Source organism: Ranitomeya variabilis, chromosome 4, assembly GCF_051348905.1.
Source record: "Ranitomeya variabilis isolate aRanVar5 chromosome 4, aRanVar5.hap1, whole genome shotgun sequence".
Lineage (NCBI taxonomy): Eukaryota > Metazoa > Chordata > Amphibia > Anura > Dendrobatidae > Ranitomeya > Ranitomeya variabilis.
In genome coordinates, this window is record NC_135235.1 from 106,901,517 (window position 1) to 106,918,052 (window position 16,536).

The 16,536-nt window shown below is 47.0% G+C and overlaps 1 protein-coding gene across 1 annotated transcript in view; it reads left to right on the forward strand.

Moving 5' to 3' along the window:
• Nucleotides 1-1,073: 1,073 nt before the first annotated feature.
• The window catches only part of TM9SF3 (transmembrane 9 superfamily member 3), a 75,287-nt gene continuing 59,824 nt past the window's right edge, over nucleotides 1,074-16,536 (forward strand). The window contains exon 1 of the mRNA XM_077259077.1: nucleotides 1,074-1,488. Coding sequence (XP_077115192.1) covers nucleotides 1,417-1,488 — 72 coding nt within the window. The 5' untranslated portion in view covers nucleotides 1,074-1,416. The remainder of the gene's footprint in view (nucleotides 1,489-16,536) is intronic.

Below are 16,536 nucleotides of genomic sequence, written 5' to 3' on the forward strand. Positions count from 1 at the left end.
AGGGTGCACACACGGCGTGGAGTGACGTGAGAGGGTGCACACACGGCGTGGAGTGACGTGAGAGGGTGCACACACGGCGTGGAGTGACGTGAGAGGGTGCACACACGGCGTGGAGTGACGTGAGAGGGTGCACACACGGCGTGGAGTGACGTGAGAGGGTGCACACACGGCGTGGAGTGACGTGAGAGGGTGTACAAACGGCGTGGAGTGATGTGAGAGGGTGCACACACGGCATGGAGTGAAGTGACGTGAGGGGGTGCACACACGGCGTGGAGTGAAGTGACGTGAGGGGGTGCACACACGGCGTGAAGTGACGTGAGAGGGTGCACACACGGCGTGAAGTGAAGTGACGGTGCACACACGGCGTGGAGTGAAGTGAGAGGGTGCACACACGGCGTGGAGTGATGCGAGAGGGTGCACACGGCGTGGAGTGATGCGAGAGGGTGCACACGGCGTGGAGTGATGCGAGAGGGTGCACACGGCGTGGAGTGATGCGAGAGGGTGCACACGGCGTGGAGTGATGCGAGAGGGTGCACACGGCGTGGAGTGATGCGAGAGGGTGCACACGGCGTGGAGTGATGCGAGAGGGTGCACACGGCGTGGAGTGATGCGAGAGGGTGCACACGGCGTGGAGTGATGCGAGAGGGTGCACACGGCGTGGAGTGATGCGAGAGGGTGCACACGGCGTGGAGTGATGCGAGAGGGTGCACACGGCGTGGAGTGATGCGAGAGGGTGCACACGGCGTGGAGTGATGCGAGAGGGTGCACACGGCGTGGAGTGATGCGAGAGGGTGCACACGGCGTGGAGTGAAGTGACAGGGTGCACACGGCGTGGAGTGAAGTGACAGGGTGCACACACGGCGTGGCGTGGAGTGAAGTGACAGGGTGCACACACGGCGTGGAGTGAAGTGACAGGGTGCACACACGGCGTGGAGTGAAGTGACAGGGTGCACACACGGCGTGGAGTGAAGTGACAGGGTGCACACACGGCGTGGAGTGAAGTGACAGAGTGCACACACGGCGTGGAGTGAAGTGACAGGGTGCACACACGGCGTGGAGTGATATGAGAGGGTGCACACACGGCGTGGAGTGACGTGACAGGGTGCACACACGGCGTGGAGTGACGTGACAGTGTGCACAGTGCGCGGCTCCGGGCAGGTGCCAGCTCTCAGCACCGCCGTCCGCCCAGGTATGGTCCTTCCCCGCCCCCAGCCCGCGCGCACCGAGCACTTCCGGGATGCTGGCAGGAGGTGAGGCACTTCCGGTTGTGAGCTCCGTGGCCGGATGACGTGGCTGAGCGGCCGCTGAGGAGGCGGCGGGTGTCTGTACAGGGCAGGATCTGCAGCGGCGGAAGGAGGACGGCTGCGGCTTTACCGAGGGAACCTCCGAGACATTGTCCCCAGCGGCCAGGCCAGGATGAGCGCGCTGCGGCTGCTCCTGCTCTGCTTGTCGGCGCTGTGCGCCCGGGCGGATGAGCACGAACACACGGTGAGAGCTCCGGTCACTACATGGGGAGGGCGCGGCGGAGGCCTGTGCGGGTGTACAGCGCCGTGTTATTGCGGCCGAGGCCTTTTCCTGTCAGCCGGGCCTGTGGGTGACCACAGAGCAGGACCCGGCCTGGTGAGTGCCGGCATCACAGGCCGGCGGGTGTGACCTGGTATCAGCCATCTGAGGCCGGTGCTGTGCAATGGCTGCACCCCCGGATCTCGCCCACATGTGAGGGACCCCTGTGCGGTGGTTGTCAGCTTGGGCTCTGGTCACTAACAACACTTGTATATCTGAGGTGGTGAGTGAGGAGTCGGCAGGCCCGGTGTCCTGGCCACAGACGTGTCGCTGACTAGGGGGGGGCCTCAAGTTTCAAAATGATCCCGATCTCTTTGAGGTTACGTTCCCACGATCCGGCAGCGGCACTGGCGGACACAGACAGAAAAGGGCCCCTGTGCAAGAACAGTATATAGGCCCTTTGCAGCCCAAGCGCTCCTAAAATGCAAACTTGCACCTGCTTTGGAGGTTGAAATGGGCCCTCTTACCCCTTGGGCCCCTGTGCGGCTGCACAGGTTACACCAATGATCTGTCCGCCCCTGGGCATCCGTTTGGATGCAGCATCTGTTCATTGCCTACAAAGCGACGCCGTCTATTGAACGTGGGTGAATCTGCATGTGATCACAGAACCCTGCGGCTTTACCACGTCCAATACATTGTATGGGTGGAATTTCTCTTGCATAGACTATCACCTCCGCAATTGAAACTGACATGCTGCGGTCCTGAAAGACATGACACGTGTCCGTCTCTGCAGGTGCGCATAGACACATAGTGGACATGGGATTTCTAGAAATCCCATCCACTACGCTGTAACATCTGGATGCTGCATGTTTGCTTCATAAATACCTAGCGTCAAACCCGCAGCAATTCTTGATCATGGGCATGTAGCCCAAGAGAATAACTTTCCAATCTCTGGGGGTCTCACTTCCGTGGCCCCCAGCAATCCAATGCACCTCTGCGCCATTCGAGTAGGAAAGACTAAGATGAAGCTGCGTTCCGCAACCTGCAGCACTCTCATTAGAATGAATGGAGCACAGCGCGTGTCATCGATCTCTGCTCCATCCAGCCCGGCTCTTCAAGGCCCCAATTCTTGGGATTACTGTATGCCACAGCAGTCGGACCCCCAGAGATCAGAAAGGCATGGGATACGTTAACATTTTCATACTTAAAATGATCCCTTTGGGGATCCTTTCCATAGATGCAGCCAATGCCACATTACTATCAGGGCTGTATCCGGAGCAAGGAAATATGGCATAGCACAAATCCTATAAGACTCCATGTCCTGCTGGTGCAATATGCATGCCACAATACTGGACCAACCCACCCTATGGGGGATGTACAGTTCTGCCTATACTGTATATACTCATGTATAACCGAGATTTTCAGCACTTTTTTGTGCTTAAAATGCCCCCTCTGCTTATACACGAGTCATTGTCCAGAAAGCCGGCGGGGGAGAAGCTGCAGGAGCTGGCGGCTGTGGCACAGTGACAGCTGCAGCCGCTGACTTCCAGAGGACATACTCGCCCTCCTCGCGCCGTCGATGCTTCTCCATTGTCCCGGCGCTGGCAGTTCTTCCTGTGCTCAGCGGTCACGTGGCACTTCTCATTAAGGTAATGAATATGCACGCGTCTCCACTCCCATAGGCGCGTGGAGCACATATTCATTACCTTAATGAGCGGTACAACGTGACCGCTCAGCAGAGGAAGAGCTGCCACGCCGGGACAACGGAGACGCATCGACGGCGTAAGCAGGCCGAGTATGTCTTCTGGGAGCCATACTTAGCAGGACAGGGATGAAGAGACAATGCGTATGCGGCTTATACTCGAGTCAATACGCTTACCAAGTTTTCCGTAGCAAAATTAGGTGCTTTGGCTTATACTCGACTATATACGGTATATATTATTACTTTACGTGTCTCGGGAGAAAGCTAGAAATCTGTGCCATCAATGGTTTTCCAGTCGTTACAAGTTATCACATCTCTGGGGGAGAGCTATGTTTTTGTTGGCTGCTTGGACCCATACTGATACGGAAACAAGGCTCTGCAGAGTTGAATGATGGCTGCACATGGGCACCACTGGGTCCATTCCTTCTTTGTAGGGCAGCTGGAGATGGTGGGGTTCAGCTCTTGGCTGTTTCCTGTAGATCCCTAGAGAATAAATGGGACGGTAGTCTGCGGTCACCGCTCTAAGCCACCAGCCATTTTCATCATAAACTTTTTGTAGTGGACAATCTTGAAGTTTCTATGGCTGCTTTATGTCTACCATCTACGGTGGTGTCCTACTGAGCTTCCAATAAGCGCAGAGGGATTATTGTAACACTATCTTTCCTGCGGGTGCTCATTTGTGATAATCGGCCATTATAAATGCACCCTTATCTGTCTGTGGTCCTTAGGATTCAGCTAGTTGAAATACAAATGATTTGGTTCTTATTATTGTCTGTAGTCCCAGATTAAATATTATTTTGAATGAAGGAGTGCCCACCCTGAGAGTACAGTGGGTGACATGATTAGGTGAGTCTTCTCCCCAGTGCCCAAACATTCTGACTGGATTTGGTCACTGGTATCTATGGCCAGACCTATTGTGAAGCACCATTGTTGTAACCTGATGTGCACATGAGCTGTTTGGCACACGGCTCTCTATTCCCCCATAGTCATGAGTAGTGATGAGCGCAAGTGCGCGTTACTCGAGTTTGCAGAGTATGACGGGTGCTCAAGTGACGTGTTCGAGTCCGTGCGGCCACAGGTTTTGCCGCTGTTAAGACACTCCCCGCATGTATTGTGGATGTTTAACACCGCAAAACGTGTCTGTGGAGACTCCAACATGTCACTTGAGCACCCGCGATACTCAGTGCATACCCGAGTAATGAGCACTTCGCTCTGCAGAGCTTTCACTTATTTTCAATGGGTAGAGAGAAGATCACTGCAAGATACCTGGCAGCCTCTCATTTACCCCAAAAACAAAAGGATCAGGCAGTCACTCTCCACCTACCCAAACATTGTCAATGGAGAGACAGATAAAACCTTAGTGGCCTACAGACATACTGTCCCAGCTGAGCATTGGGAGAGAAGTGACAAAGTTGTGCACTGGGTTGAACTATTACTTAGAATATCGCCCACACATGATCCACTCAGGCCATTTTACATTCAGCTCCTGTAGCACCCATTGTGGTATTGAGTCTCTCCTTGTCTAATCAGGTGGGATAAAGTACATGCCGGGCCACCATAAGCCTAACTGCACACAAGCGTATAAAATCGTACAAGCTTCATCCAGATTGTCCGTGTGTCAGTTTTTGCGTCCTTGTAGCTTTTTATGTATCACGTGACACGGCTAACCATGTCCCATTGTGCTGTAAATTTTTCCATAGGAATTTGGGAAAGTTATGAAATGTGCTATAAATGTCTGTTCTGTTCCTGATCTCAGGATGTCTGCTCTTAGTTGAGATGAATCTGTGCTGCACGTTTATGCACATGCTCAGTAGTGACCGGTGCTGTGGAGAGTCAGATGATTTGCTTACCTACTCCACAGCCCTGATGCCTAAGCTATGCCCTGTACATGGGGTAAGTGACATGGCGAATCAGAAGAACTATACTACATTTCTAATTGGAGGTATTTGATAATGTTATTATACCGACTACATATTGGGATATTATCTTGGAGATGGGAATAAACTTTTAAGCCCCCCATACACTTTAAACTCTGCCATACCTGCCAGTATTGACAGAATCGATAGACACTCTGTGTGTCGGGGCACAGGCCGACTGAGGGGCTGGACAGATGTTGATCGGGCACGTCTGATTTTGGACTGCTGATCACTTTGTACCCATAGGAGGTAAGCTTTTAGCAAACTTGTCTGACAGTGGCTCTCTCATAAAGAGCACAGTGTGCCCGGCCATTCGATCACTCATGTATATAGAAAAGATGACAATACATTGTGGCCTGTTGGCATACTGATCTCTGCCATGCCATGGGTTTTATGGATGGCGGGGTGCACATTTGCCACAAATGACCTTCCAACCATTGCCTATGATCGTACCCAACAACAGCAAAAGTCCTACTTGGCAAATGTCTTAGATTTGCTTCTAAACTCTGTTGTTTCCCATCTGAAATTCAGAATATGTAACCAGCTTAATTTATCTTCCCTACTGACATATGACTGTAAGAATGTGAGGAGGCCGGCAGTCGTCACACCTTTGTCTTCACTTCTGTGTCTATAATTAGGCTTAATGCTCAAGATTGTCTACTATGTCTGTTTAGCAATTTGTGTTTTATTTTTGCTCAACGATTTCATCCCATAAGCTGAAGTAGATCACTTTAGTGGAAAGTTGGAAGGCTTTGCATGTAATTAAAGGGAACCTGTCATCAGATTCATGTGGCCCGAACCAGGGGCAGCATGGATAGAGCATGGCTTTGCGGTTGCAGCCAGGTACGTTCCACTCTTGACACTGCTTCTTCTGCCTGTCCTGCTCTACTGGATCCACAGGTCTCTCACTATGTACACAGTGGCCAGAATGACTCGAAGTTTTGGGGGGTGGTAAATGCAAACCCAATGTATTCAACCAACATACAAGACGATGAGTTATAGGCTACATAAGCATGTCTGACTAGTCATGTAAGGCATTTTATGATCTGTTCTGCTATTACACACACTCATTAACCTGTGGCCTGTTTCCAGCATAGCTGTACACACCTGAGCTACTGGGACGCACGCTTCCTGGTGTATTGTAAGGAACTGCCACATGCACAAGTCTCGGTCATTGTTATTTTGTTGGCAAGATTCTATAAAGCTTCTTTAGATCTCAGGAACATTTCCCATCACTTGGTGAAATTGCTACAATTTCTTTTTAGTAATCCTTACTTTTTTTTTTTTACTAGTTTTGGGTTCAGTCATAAAAATGGCACTTTTTTTCTTTTGTGTGTCTAGTGCTTTTTGCTGGCACCCATCTGTTGGTCTCATCTTGGCTTATGTTCTGAACCCCACATTATTGACTATAATGGTGCCAACAGAGTGAACAGTGCACTCTGTCGTGCATCATTTTTGGGTGTGTACGCCTACTGGAAACTGACACCCAGACACAGTCTACTACTTTTGCTTGTCCGCCTCAAGTAGGCGTACATGGCTGAAAATGATGCACAGCCGAGCACATGTTCACTCTGCCGCCATCATTATAGTCTTTGGCCCTGTTGGCGCATACATCCATATCCGTTTTACAGAGGGTTCAAATGTAAGCCCTAATAGGACCAACGAATGGGTGCCAAAATGCAGTGTGAAAGCTTCCTTACTGTGAATTGTAGATTTCCACCAACTGAAGAGCCACCATAACTATACATGGGGGTAAAACCCACATTCACTTCTGGTTTTCATCTTTGATTATCAGCTTTAGTTTTGCTTTATGGTAAGGTTCATGCTGTGTATTTCTGTAATAGTTCTCAAAGCAGAGACATAAATAGAAAAAAAACATATTCCTATACATCGTTATAATGAATCAACTATATAATTGTCTAAGGGATACTTCCGTCCTTCTGTCTGTCCTTCTGTCTGTCCTTCTGTCTGTCCTTCTGTCTGTCCTTCTGTCTGTCCTTCTGTCTGTCCTTCTGTCTGTCCTTCTGTCTGTCCTTCTGTCTGTCCTTCTGTCTGTCCTTCTGTCTGTCCTTCTGTCTGTCCTTCTGTCTGTCCGTCACGGATATTCATTGGTCACGGCCTCTGTCTGTCATGGAATCCAAGTCGCTGATTGGTCGTGGCAAAACGCCCACGACCATTGCCATGACCAATCAGCGACGCGCACAGTCCGGAAGAAAATGGCCGCTCCTTACTCCCCGCACTCAGTGCCCGGCGCCCGCATACTCCCCTCCGGTCACCGCTCACACAGGGTTAATGCCGGCGGTAACGGACCGCGTTATGCCGCGGGTAACGCACTCCGTTACCGCTGCTATTAACCCTGTGTGTCCCCAATTTTTTACTATTGATGCAGCCTTTGCGGCATCAATAGTAAAAAAATGTAATGTTAAAAATAATAAAAAAACAAAAAACCTGCTATACTCACCCTCGGTAGTCCGCCGAGCCGCTCGCGCCGGCCACCATCTTCCGTTCCCGGCGATGCATTGCGAAATTACCCAGAAGACTTAGCGGTCTCGCGAGACTGCTAAGTCGTCTGGGTAATTTCGTAATGCATCCTGGGAACAGAAGATGGCGGCTGGCGCGAGCGACTCGGTGGAGCTTCGGTGGATCCCAAGTGTTGGTAACCGCTTCCTGGATCCAGGCGCCAACGGAAGGTGAGTATGTAACTATTTTTTATTTTAATTCTTTTTTTTTTTTTTTTTTTTTTTAACAGGGATATCCTGCCCACATTGCTATATACGTGGGCTGCGCAGTGTACAACGTGGGCTGCGCAGTGTACAACGTGGGCTGCGCAGTGTACACCGTGGGCTGCGCAGTGTACACTACGCATACATATTCTAGAATACCCGATGCGTTAGGGTACCGTCACACAGTGCCATTTTCATCGCTACGACGGCACGATTCGTGACGTTCTAGCGATATCGTTACGATATCGTAGTGTCTGACACGCTACTGCGTTCCGGAACCCCGCTGAGAATCGTACGTCGTAGCAGATCGTTTGAAACTTTCTTTCGTCGTCTAGTGTCCCGCAGTGGCGGCATGATCGCATCGTGTGACACAGGATGTATACGATGTGCGCACAGTAACCAACGGCTTCTACATCGCAAATACGTCATGAAATTATCGCTCCAGCGCCGTGTATTGCAACGTGTGACCGCAGTCTACGACGCTGGAGCGATAATCATACGACGCTGCAACGTCACGAATCGTGCCGTCGTAGCGATGAAAATGGCACTGTGTGACGGTACCCTTAGAATCGGGCCACCATCTAGTGTTAGATATAATGTGCGTACAAATAAATGATGAATCTAAAAATGAATGAATTCTCTTATCTACAAGGTCCGAGTGTTTGCAAGTTATTTGCTGCTTTCTAAAGGCTCTTCTACACATTAGCTACCTGTGGGCTGAACGATTGTATCCTCGATGGTTATCTCTCGACTCTCCCATGCTTGGGAATGTTCTACTGATAACTATTGTTCTCTATGAGCGAGCCTGGCAGCAGTTTATCTCAGAGATAGCAAAGGATTGGCCACTGATCTTCAATAGGCTGTATCCTTCTCTAAGGGTACCGTCACACATTGAAATTTCCATCGCTACGACGTTACGATTCGTGACGTTCTAGCGATATCGTTACGATATCGCAGTGTCTGACACGCAGCAGCGATCAGGGATCCTGCTGAGAATCGTACGTCGTAGCAGATCGTATGGAACTTTCTTTCGTCGCTTGATCACCCGCTGACATCGCTGGATCGTTGTGTGTGACAGCGATCCAGCGATGTCTTCGCTTGTAACCAGGGTAAACATCGGGTAACTAAGCGCAGGGCCGCGCTTAGTAACCCGATGTTTACCCTGGTTACAAGCGTAAACGTAAAAAAACAAACCGTACATACTCACCCGTCGGTGTCCTTCAGGTCCCTTGCCGTCTGCTTCCTGCTCTGAGTGCCGGCCGGAAAGTGAGAGCAGATCACAGCGGTGCTGCGATCTGCTCTCACTGTACGGCTGCACTCAGAGCAGGAAGCAGACGGCAAGGGACCTGAAGGACACCGACGGGTGAGTATGTACTGTTTGTTTTTTTACGTTTACGCTGGTAACCAGGGTAAACATCGGGTTACTAAGCGCGGCCCTGCGCTTAGTTACCCGATGTTTACCCTGGTTACCCGGGGACTTCGGCATCGCTCCAGCGCCGTGATTGCAACGTGTGACCGCAGTCTACGACGCTGGAGCGATATTCATACGATCGCTGCGACGTCACGGATCGTGCCGTCGCAGCGATGAAAATTTCAATGTGTGACGGTACCTAACCCAAACCTCTGTCAGGGGGCGAGTCAGGAGGCCCCTATACATATTAGATTGTCAAATAAAGCATCTATTTGTATAATAGTCCAATTTTATCTTAACGGAGCCCTACAACTGGCCATACCCATTACTTGGCTGGTGGTTGACTGATCTTTTGCTGATCTCCATCTTTCCTGACTCCCCCATACACAGGCGGGAACTCTTGGCTCAGCCGAGTGGTTCTGTGCTTTCTATGTGGGAACTGCTTTCAGAATGCCCTGACAATAGCTTATATCCCTCCAATCAAAAGAATTTCAACCACCAGATCCTTATGTTCCCTGACACAACCTGTCATGGGACAGTTGGGAGGCTGACTGCCAAAATTGATGGGTTTGGCCTACTTTTATCCAATGTGTATGCGAGACTTTCAATTGGAATCTTACTATAGAAAAATGAGTAATGTGCTTGTGGATGGTAGCACCAGCCATAGTTTGGTTTGGCAGCACAAACACCTGTGACTCTGTAGTGGTACAGAGGAAAACAGGACTGTGTGTTGCTATATGGCTTCCTTCTCATTCATTTGTCAATTGAGAACAAATACAGAGTTGTGCTGCCCAACATTTAAAGAATCTATAATTTTCTGCTGGAAGACTTTTATTTTTTCAAAATACCGTATATTTTTTTTTTATACATGACTTGACGTTGGGGACATCTGTCTAGCCTGAGGTGCGGACAACATTCTGAAATATCTTACGGAAGCCACATAGACGATCGCAACCTTTAGACTGGAGTTGGTCATTGCTTCTAATGGTATAGTAACACATCCGTGTGGAGTGTCGTGCTGCCCAATTTTTCCCCAACAGCACACAGACCCATTGTGAATGTCCTATTCTGATCTTCAAAATCTGAGTCTCATGGATCTCGCACTCAGATCCATCATGTTCACGGATGGAAAGATCCCTCAAAGTCTATGGGTCCATGTGCCGGGCAATAAATCGGGCAGCACGAGGTCATTTCATTTGAATGTGAATGTAGCAGAGGAAGAGTTTTCTCTGGACCTGTGCAGCGGTCATTGTGCAGGCAGGAGGTGACCTATTGTGAATACCTAACATTGTAATCCTGTCTGTGGTGGTAGTAAGATGACTACTGGGATGTCTTCTCTACAGAATATGACTGGTATGAGACGAAGTATACAAGACTTAAGAATTTCTTATAAAATATAGATATCATCAATACATTCTTTAAAATTAAATGTTTAATATAGAAATTTGATATTAGCAGTAGGTAATTTTTTATGACACTTTTTAAATAGAAAATGCCTATTTTCAGCATGTTTTACAGATTTTATTTTATTTTTTGACCGAAAGAAACTCCAATATCCTTCCTGATCTATCACAAAGCATCACCGAAGCCTCAGATCACACTGACTTATGAGGGTATGTGTCCACGTTCAGGATTGCATCAGGATTTGGTCGGGATTTTACATCAGTATTTGTAAGCCAAAACCAGGAGTGGAACAATTAGAGGAAAAGTATAATAGAAACATATGCTCCACTTCTGTATTTATCACCCACTCCTGGTTTTGGCTTACAAATACTGATGTAAAATCCTGACCAAATCCTGATGCAATCCTGAACGTGGACACATACCCTTAAGGTACCTTCACACGAAACGACTTTGTAACGACATCGCTAGCGATCCGTGACGTTGCAGCGTCCTGGCTAGCGATATCGTTTAGTTTGACACGCAGCAGCGATCAGGATCCTGCTGTGATGTCGCTGGTCGCTGAATAAAGTCCAGAACTTTATTTGGTCGTCCGATCGCCGTGTATCGTTGTGTTTGAAAGCAAAAGCAACGATATCAGCGATTTTTTACACTGGTAACCAGGGTAAACATCGGGTTACCAAGCGCAGGGCCGCGCTTAGTAACCCGATGTTTACCCTGGTTACCAGCGTAAAAGTAAAAAAAAAACAAACAGTATATGCTCACCTGCGCGTCCCCCAGCGTCTGCTTCCTGACACTGACTTGAGCGCCGGCCCTAAAGTGAAAGTGAAAGCACAGCGGTGACGTCACCGCTGTGCTGTTAGGGCCGGAGCTCAGTCAGTGTCAGGAAGCAGACGCTGGGGGACGCGCAGGTGAGTATGTACTGTTTGTTTTTTTTACTTTTACGCTGGTAACCAGGGTAAACATCGGGTTACTAAGCGCGGCCCTGCGCTTAGCAACCCGATGTTTACCCTGGTTACCCGGGGACCTCGGCATCGTTGGTCGCTGGAGAGCTGACTGTGTGACAGCTCCCCAGCGATCAAACAGCGACGCTGCAGCGATCGGCATCGTTGTCGCTATCGCTGCAGCGTCGCTTCGTGTGAAGGTACCTTTACAGTCTGTCAATTTGATTGTAAAACGAGGGCTTCATGCAGAGTTTTCCCACCTGTCAAATGAGGGCCTAGCAACATTGCTGGAGACAGTGTTTTTACCTTACAGGTCCTTTTGTCACCACCCGAAGCCTTTCTTTTGCAGGATGAGGTTAGCTGCTCATTATTGAAATATTTGTACTTTTTGGTTTGGTCTTGGCAGGGAATATTTTCTATATATTTTTTTCTTCCTTGTATAGTCCTTTCAAGCCTTTGAGGCTTATCTGGGGCAATCTTAATCTCCACTTTTGGGGCCATAATTTTTTTTTCCCCTTGTTTATATTTGGAGTTTAGAATCATTTAAGCAGTTTGGTTTAATTAAAGGGGATCTGTCAGAAGGATCAACCCTCCTAAGCTGTCTATATGGACATGTAGGTCACAGGAAGGTGAATAAAATGATACCTTACTATCTGCGTTCTCGTGTCTTATTCCAGAGAAATCCACATTTTTCATGTGTGAGAATGAGTTAAGATCTATGGAGTGGACACATCTCCCTGAGATTCTGCCTGCAGAGCTCATTTTAAATTAAAAGGGCGTTATCAGTGTGAGACATGTAATGACTGACAGACTGCTCTTCTGATCTACGTGTCCTTACTGATAACGAGAGGGAGATCAGCGTCCGGCCCATAGATCTTTACAGCTGATTTACAAATAAGAAAAACAAGGCTATCTCTGGAATAAGACCTCAGATCGCAGATATCGAGGTATCATTTTAACTCTCTATGACCTATATGCCCATATAGACTGCTTAGGAGGGTTGATCATGCTGACAGATTCCCTTTAAAAATTTAAAGGTTTTGTGTTTTTGCTTTTTATTTATCTAAATATTCAATTTTGATGTGGCCATTAATCATCTAAGCAGAGCTTATAAAAAGACAGGAAAATTGTAACCTTACCTATCAGACAGTTATAGCGTGCTGATAGCTTCCCAAAAGGTTGCTTTCACATTGCGTTCAGGCACCTGTTGGTTAGCCCTGTTGGGTCTTGCGTCCGAACCCCCTGCATAACGGGATTTTAACGTATGCTCCAACGGGGCGATAGGCTATAATGGTGCTGACAGTGTGAATGTGTGCTCTCCAAATAATGATGCATGACAGTGTACACCTACTGGAGGCAGACTCCCACATGCAGTATACTATGTCTGAGTGTCCATCTCCAGTAGGCGAATACTCCCAAAAATGATGCACATCAGATGTTCAGTCTGTCGGCATACGCCTGAATCCTGTTTTGCCGGGGGTATGGACGCAAGCCCCAACGAGGCCCACAAAAGAGTACCTGAATGCAATGCGAAAGCACGTTTACTGATTCTGCAACCAATTCAGCACAACTCAGTGTAAAAAGCAAACAATGGAAAACATTCAATGAAACCTAATTGAAAAAATGATTCCAAACGGGACCACTTTTTATAGTTCTTTAAACTGCACATGTGAAAAGAGAAGGAAAAATGTGACTGGTTAGGACCAGGGTTACATGTCCTGGTTAATGTTGCAAGACCTGTGAGCAGAAAAGACTGCAGAGATCACACACTAATCATTGCACTCAGTGGAGTATATTTGCTTTACCGGTGTTTAAATTAGGAGCTATTATTTGTGTAGTTTGGGAATAAGCATCTTGCCGATCACAGGATGGGCGGTTGTGGTCAGTGTTCTGGCATTACAGAGAGAGAAGAATTGTACTCGTCGGGCGTCTCTGATTAAATATTGACAGTGTAATTGAGCACAGCAGGAGAGAAAAACATTGCTGGTTAGGAAATCATTGACTTGCCCAGGTAAGAGGGCTGTGATACTCGTAGATATTCCCATAGATCATACCTGTGTTTCTCTACACTGCCTCAAGCTAAAAATAAAGGTTTCCAGCTTGTTCTCAGCCTTAAGGTACCTTCACACTAAGCGACTTTGCAGCGAGAACGACGACGATCCGTGACGTTGCAGCGTCCTGGATAGCGATCTCGTTGTGTTTGACATGCAGCAGCGATCTGGATCCCGCTGTGATATCGCTGGTCGGAGCTAGAAGTCCAGAACTTTATTTCGTCGCTGATCACCCGCTGTCATCACTGGATCGGCGTGTGTGACACCGATCCAGCGATGTGTTCACTTGTAACCAGGGTAAATATTGGGTTACTAAGCGCAGGGCCGCTGTGCTCTGCTTTACGGCCGGCCGGCGCTGACACATTCAGTGCAGGGAAGCCGCCGGCGGGGGACGTGACAGACATCAGAAGGTGAGTATGTAGTGTTTTTTTTTTTTACTTTTACAATGGTAACCAGGGTAAATATCGGGTTACTAAGCGCAGCCCTGCGCTTAGTAACCCGATGTTTACCCTGGTTACCCGGGTGCTGCAGGGGGACTTCGGCATCGTTGAAGACAGTTTCAACGATGCCAAAGTCGTTCCCCTGATCGTTGGTCGCTGGAGAGAGCTGTCTGTGTGACAGCTCCCCAGCGACCTAAACAGCGACGCTGCAGCGATCAGCTCGTTGTCTATATCGCTGCAGCGTCGCTGAGTGTGACGGTACCTTTACTGGCGCAGCAATGGAAGCTTCAAGCGTTTTATCTCGTTTGATTTTGAGATTAGTTTGACTTTCAGATATTCCTCATCAAAGGAAGCTTTCATAGTTGTTGGAAGTACCGTAATCGTCCCGACCTAGCGAGCGCTGCGATGAGTAACCCGAGGCCGGTGCAGGGCAGTCTGCAGCACAAGTAGCTTTAGGCCTCCTTCACACAGGAGTTTTATTATTCTTAATTTGAGTGATATTAAACTTGTGCAAAGCAAGAAGCGTTTCAATAGTTAGGTCTTAATATTTTTAGCTTTCTAATGTATCTGAAGTACATATCCATCATGAGCGCGGGTCACATTGTGCTCCGTGGCAGATTGTACCTGTATGTCCATCCTATCAGCTGCAGGAGCCCGAATGATGTACCCAGCCTTGCTTCTGCTAGAGATGTTCATGGCGTTCCTAACTGTTTAACCTCTCACGCTGCTGTCGGTTGTGACATCAGCACCATTACACAGCAATTGTGGGCTGTCTATAAGAAGCAGAGGCCATTGTCAGGCCACATGCAGCCTATTCTATGTGCAGTCGGATAGGCTACCTATGTAACGCACAGGATAGTACTTGTAATACATTCAGGAGCAGCGTGTTGCCCATGGGATCATTTTTCTGCATGGTCAAGTCCATTTGGGGGAGTTGTAAGTATTGTGTTAAAGAAAAAAATCAAATAAAACCTTCCCCCATAATGCCAGTCTTCCCAATGTAAATGGATTAATCTGGAAAAAATAAATGCACTGTAACCATGTCATAAATTTTGTATTACTGCATCCATAACGATGTGCAGTCTGTGTCCTTGTGTAACCCGCATGATGAACTTAGCAAATAATAAAAAGTGCTGGTTTTGCACTTATCTTCAGGAAAAAAAAAAGAATAAAAAGTGATCAAGATGTTTGACATATCCAAAATGATAGAATTAAAGGCTACTGTTCATTATGCAAAAAACAAGCCCTCATGCAGCTCAGCAAAAAATATATTTTCATTAAAAAAAAATTATATTTATTACATAAATTGTGTATCATCCCATACAATAAAATCATGACATTATTTGCCCCGCACAGTTAACGACATAAGAATGAATGCAAACAAATAACAATGAAATTGGTGTTTTTTTTTTCTTATCCAGCTTCACAAAAAATAAAATGGTGAATAATGAAGTGTTTGTTTGGTACATTCCACCTAAAATAAAAAGGGAACAAAATGTCATAGGCCAGAAAATGATATAGCTGAAAGTTGAATTTTGTGAAGCAAAAAATAAACCCTCATACAGCTCCCAAAAATTATGGGTCTCAGAATGTGGCAACATAAAACTAAATGATTTATTTTCATTCAATGGCTCCCAATTCATCAAGGTGTTCTTGCCACATCGCTGAGGTTTCAAAAAACCCTTTGACACTGGCGTTTTTACACAAATTTCAGTCCCTCCAAGGATAACATCTGTGCCTCTTAATTAATCGGGCCCTATCTTGGTATCACTGTAATCGTACTAGCACACATAGTAAAGTAAACACTTTGTTCACATGAATAGCGTAAAAAATAAAATGCCAAACTGCAGGACTGCTGTTTTTGTTATATATATATATATATATATATATATATATATATATGTGTGTGTGTGTATATATATATATATATATATATATATATATATATATATATATATATATATACATACACCCTTTATTAAGAATGTTGCTACAAGTATAACAGAATTACTTAAAAAGTTTAACATTAGTTTTCTGTAAGGGGTACAGGTTTATAGGGAAGAGAGGAGGGAAGGGGAAGTGGATAAACTGAAACATGTAAAAATATATATAGCACAAGCAGACTTAATGATTACCGGTAATTTGAAGATTTATATTCTAATCTTATTTTGGTATTCATACCATTGGTGCCGGCTTTCTTGAATCTTCTCTTGATTTGGGGTGTACCAGGCGAATTTTTTCAAATGAGTATATGCTATTGGATACATTGATCGGACTGCTGGTTTTTATTTTGTTTTTCTCCATAAAGAGCTAACAAAAGCTTGGTAATAAGTTATGTACCTCAGCATAGTGGATAAGTCCAATTCATCCTGCAAAAAAATAAGCCACCATACAGCTACGTTGACAGAAAAAAATAAATATTGTGGCTTCTGGAATGTGACATTG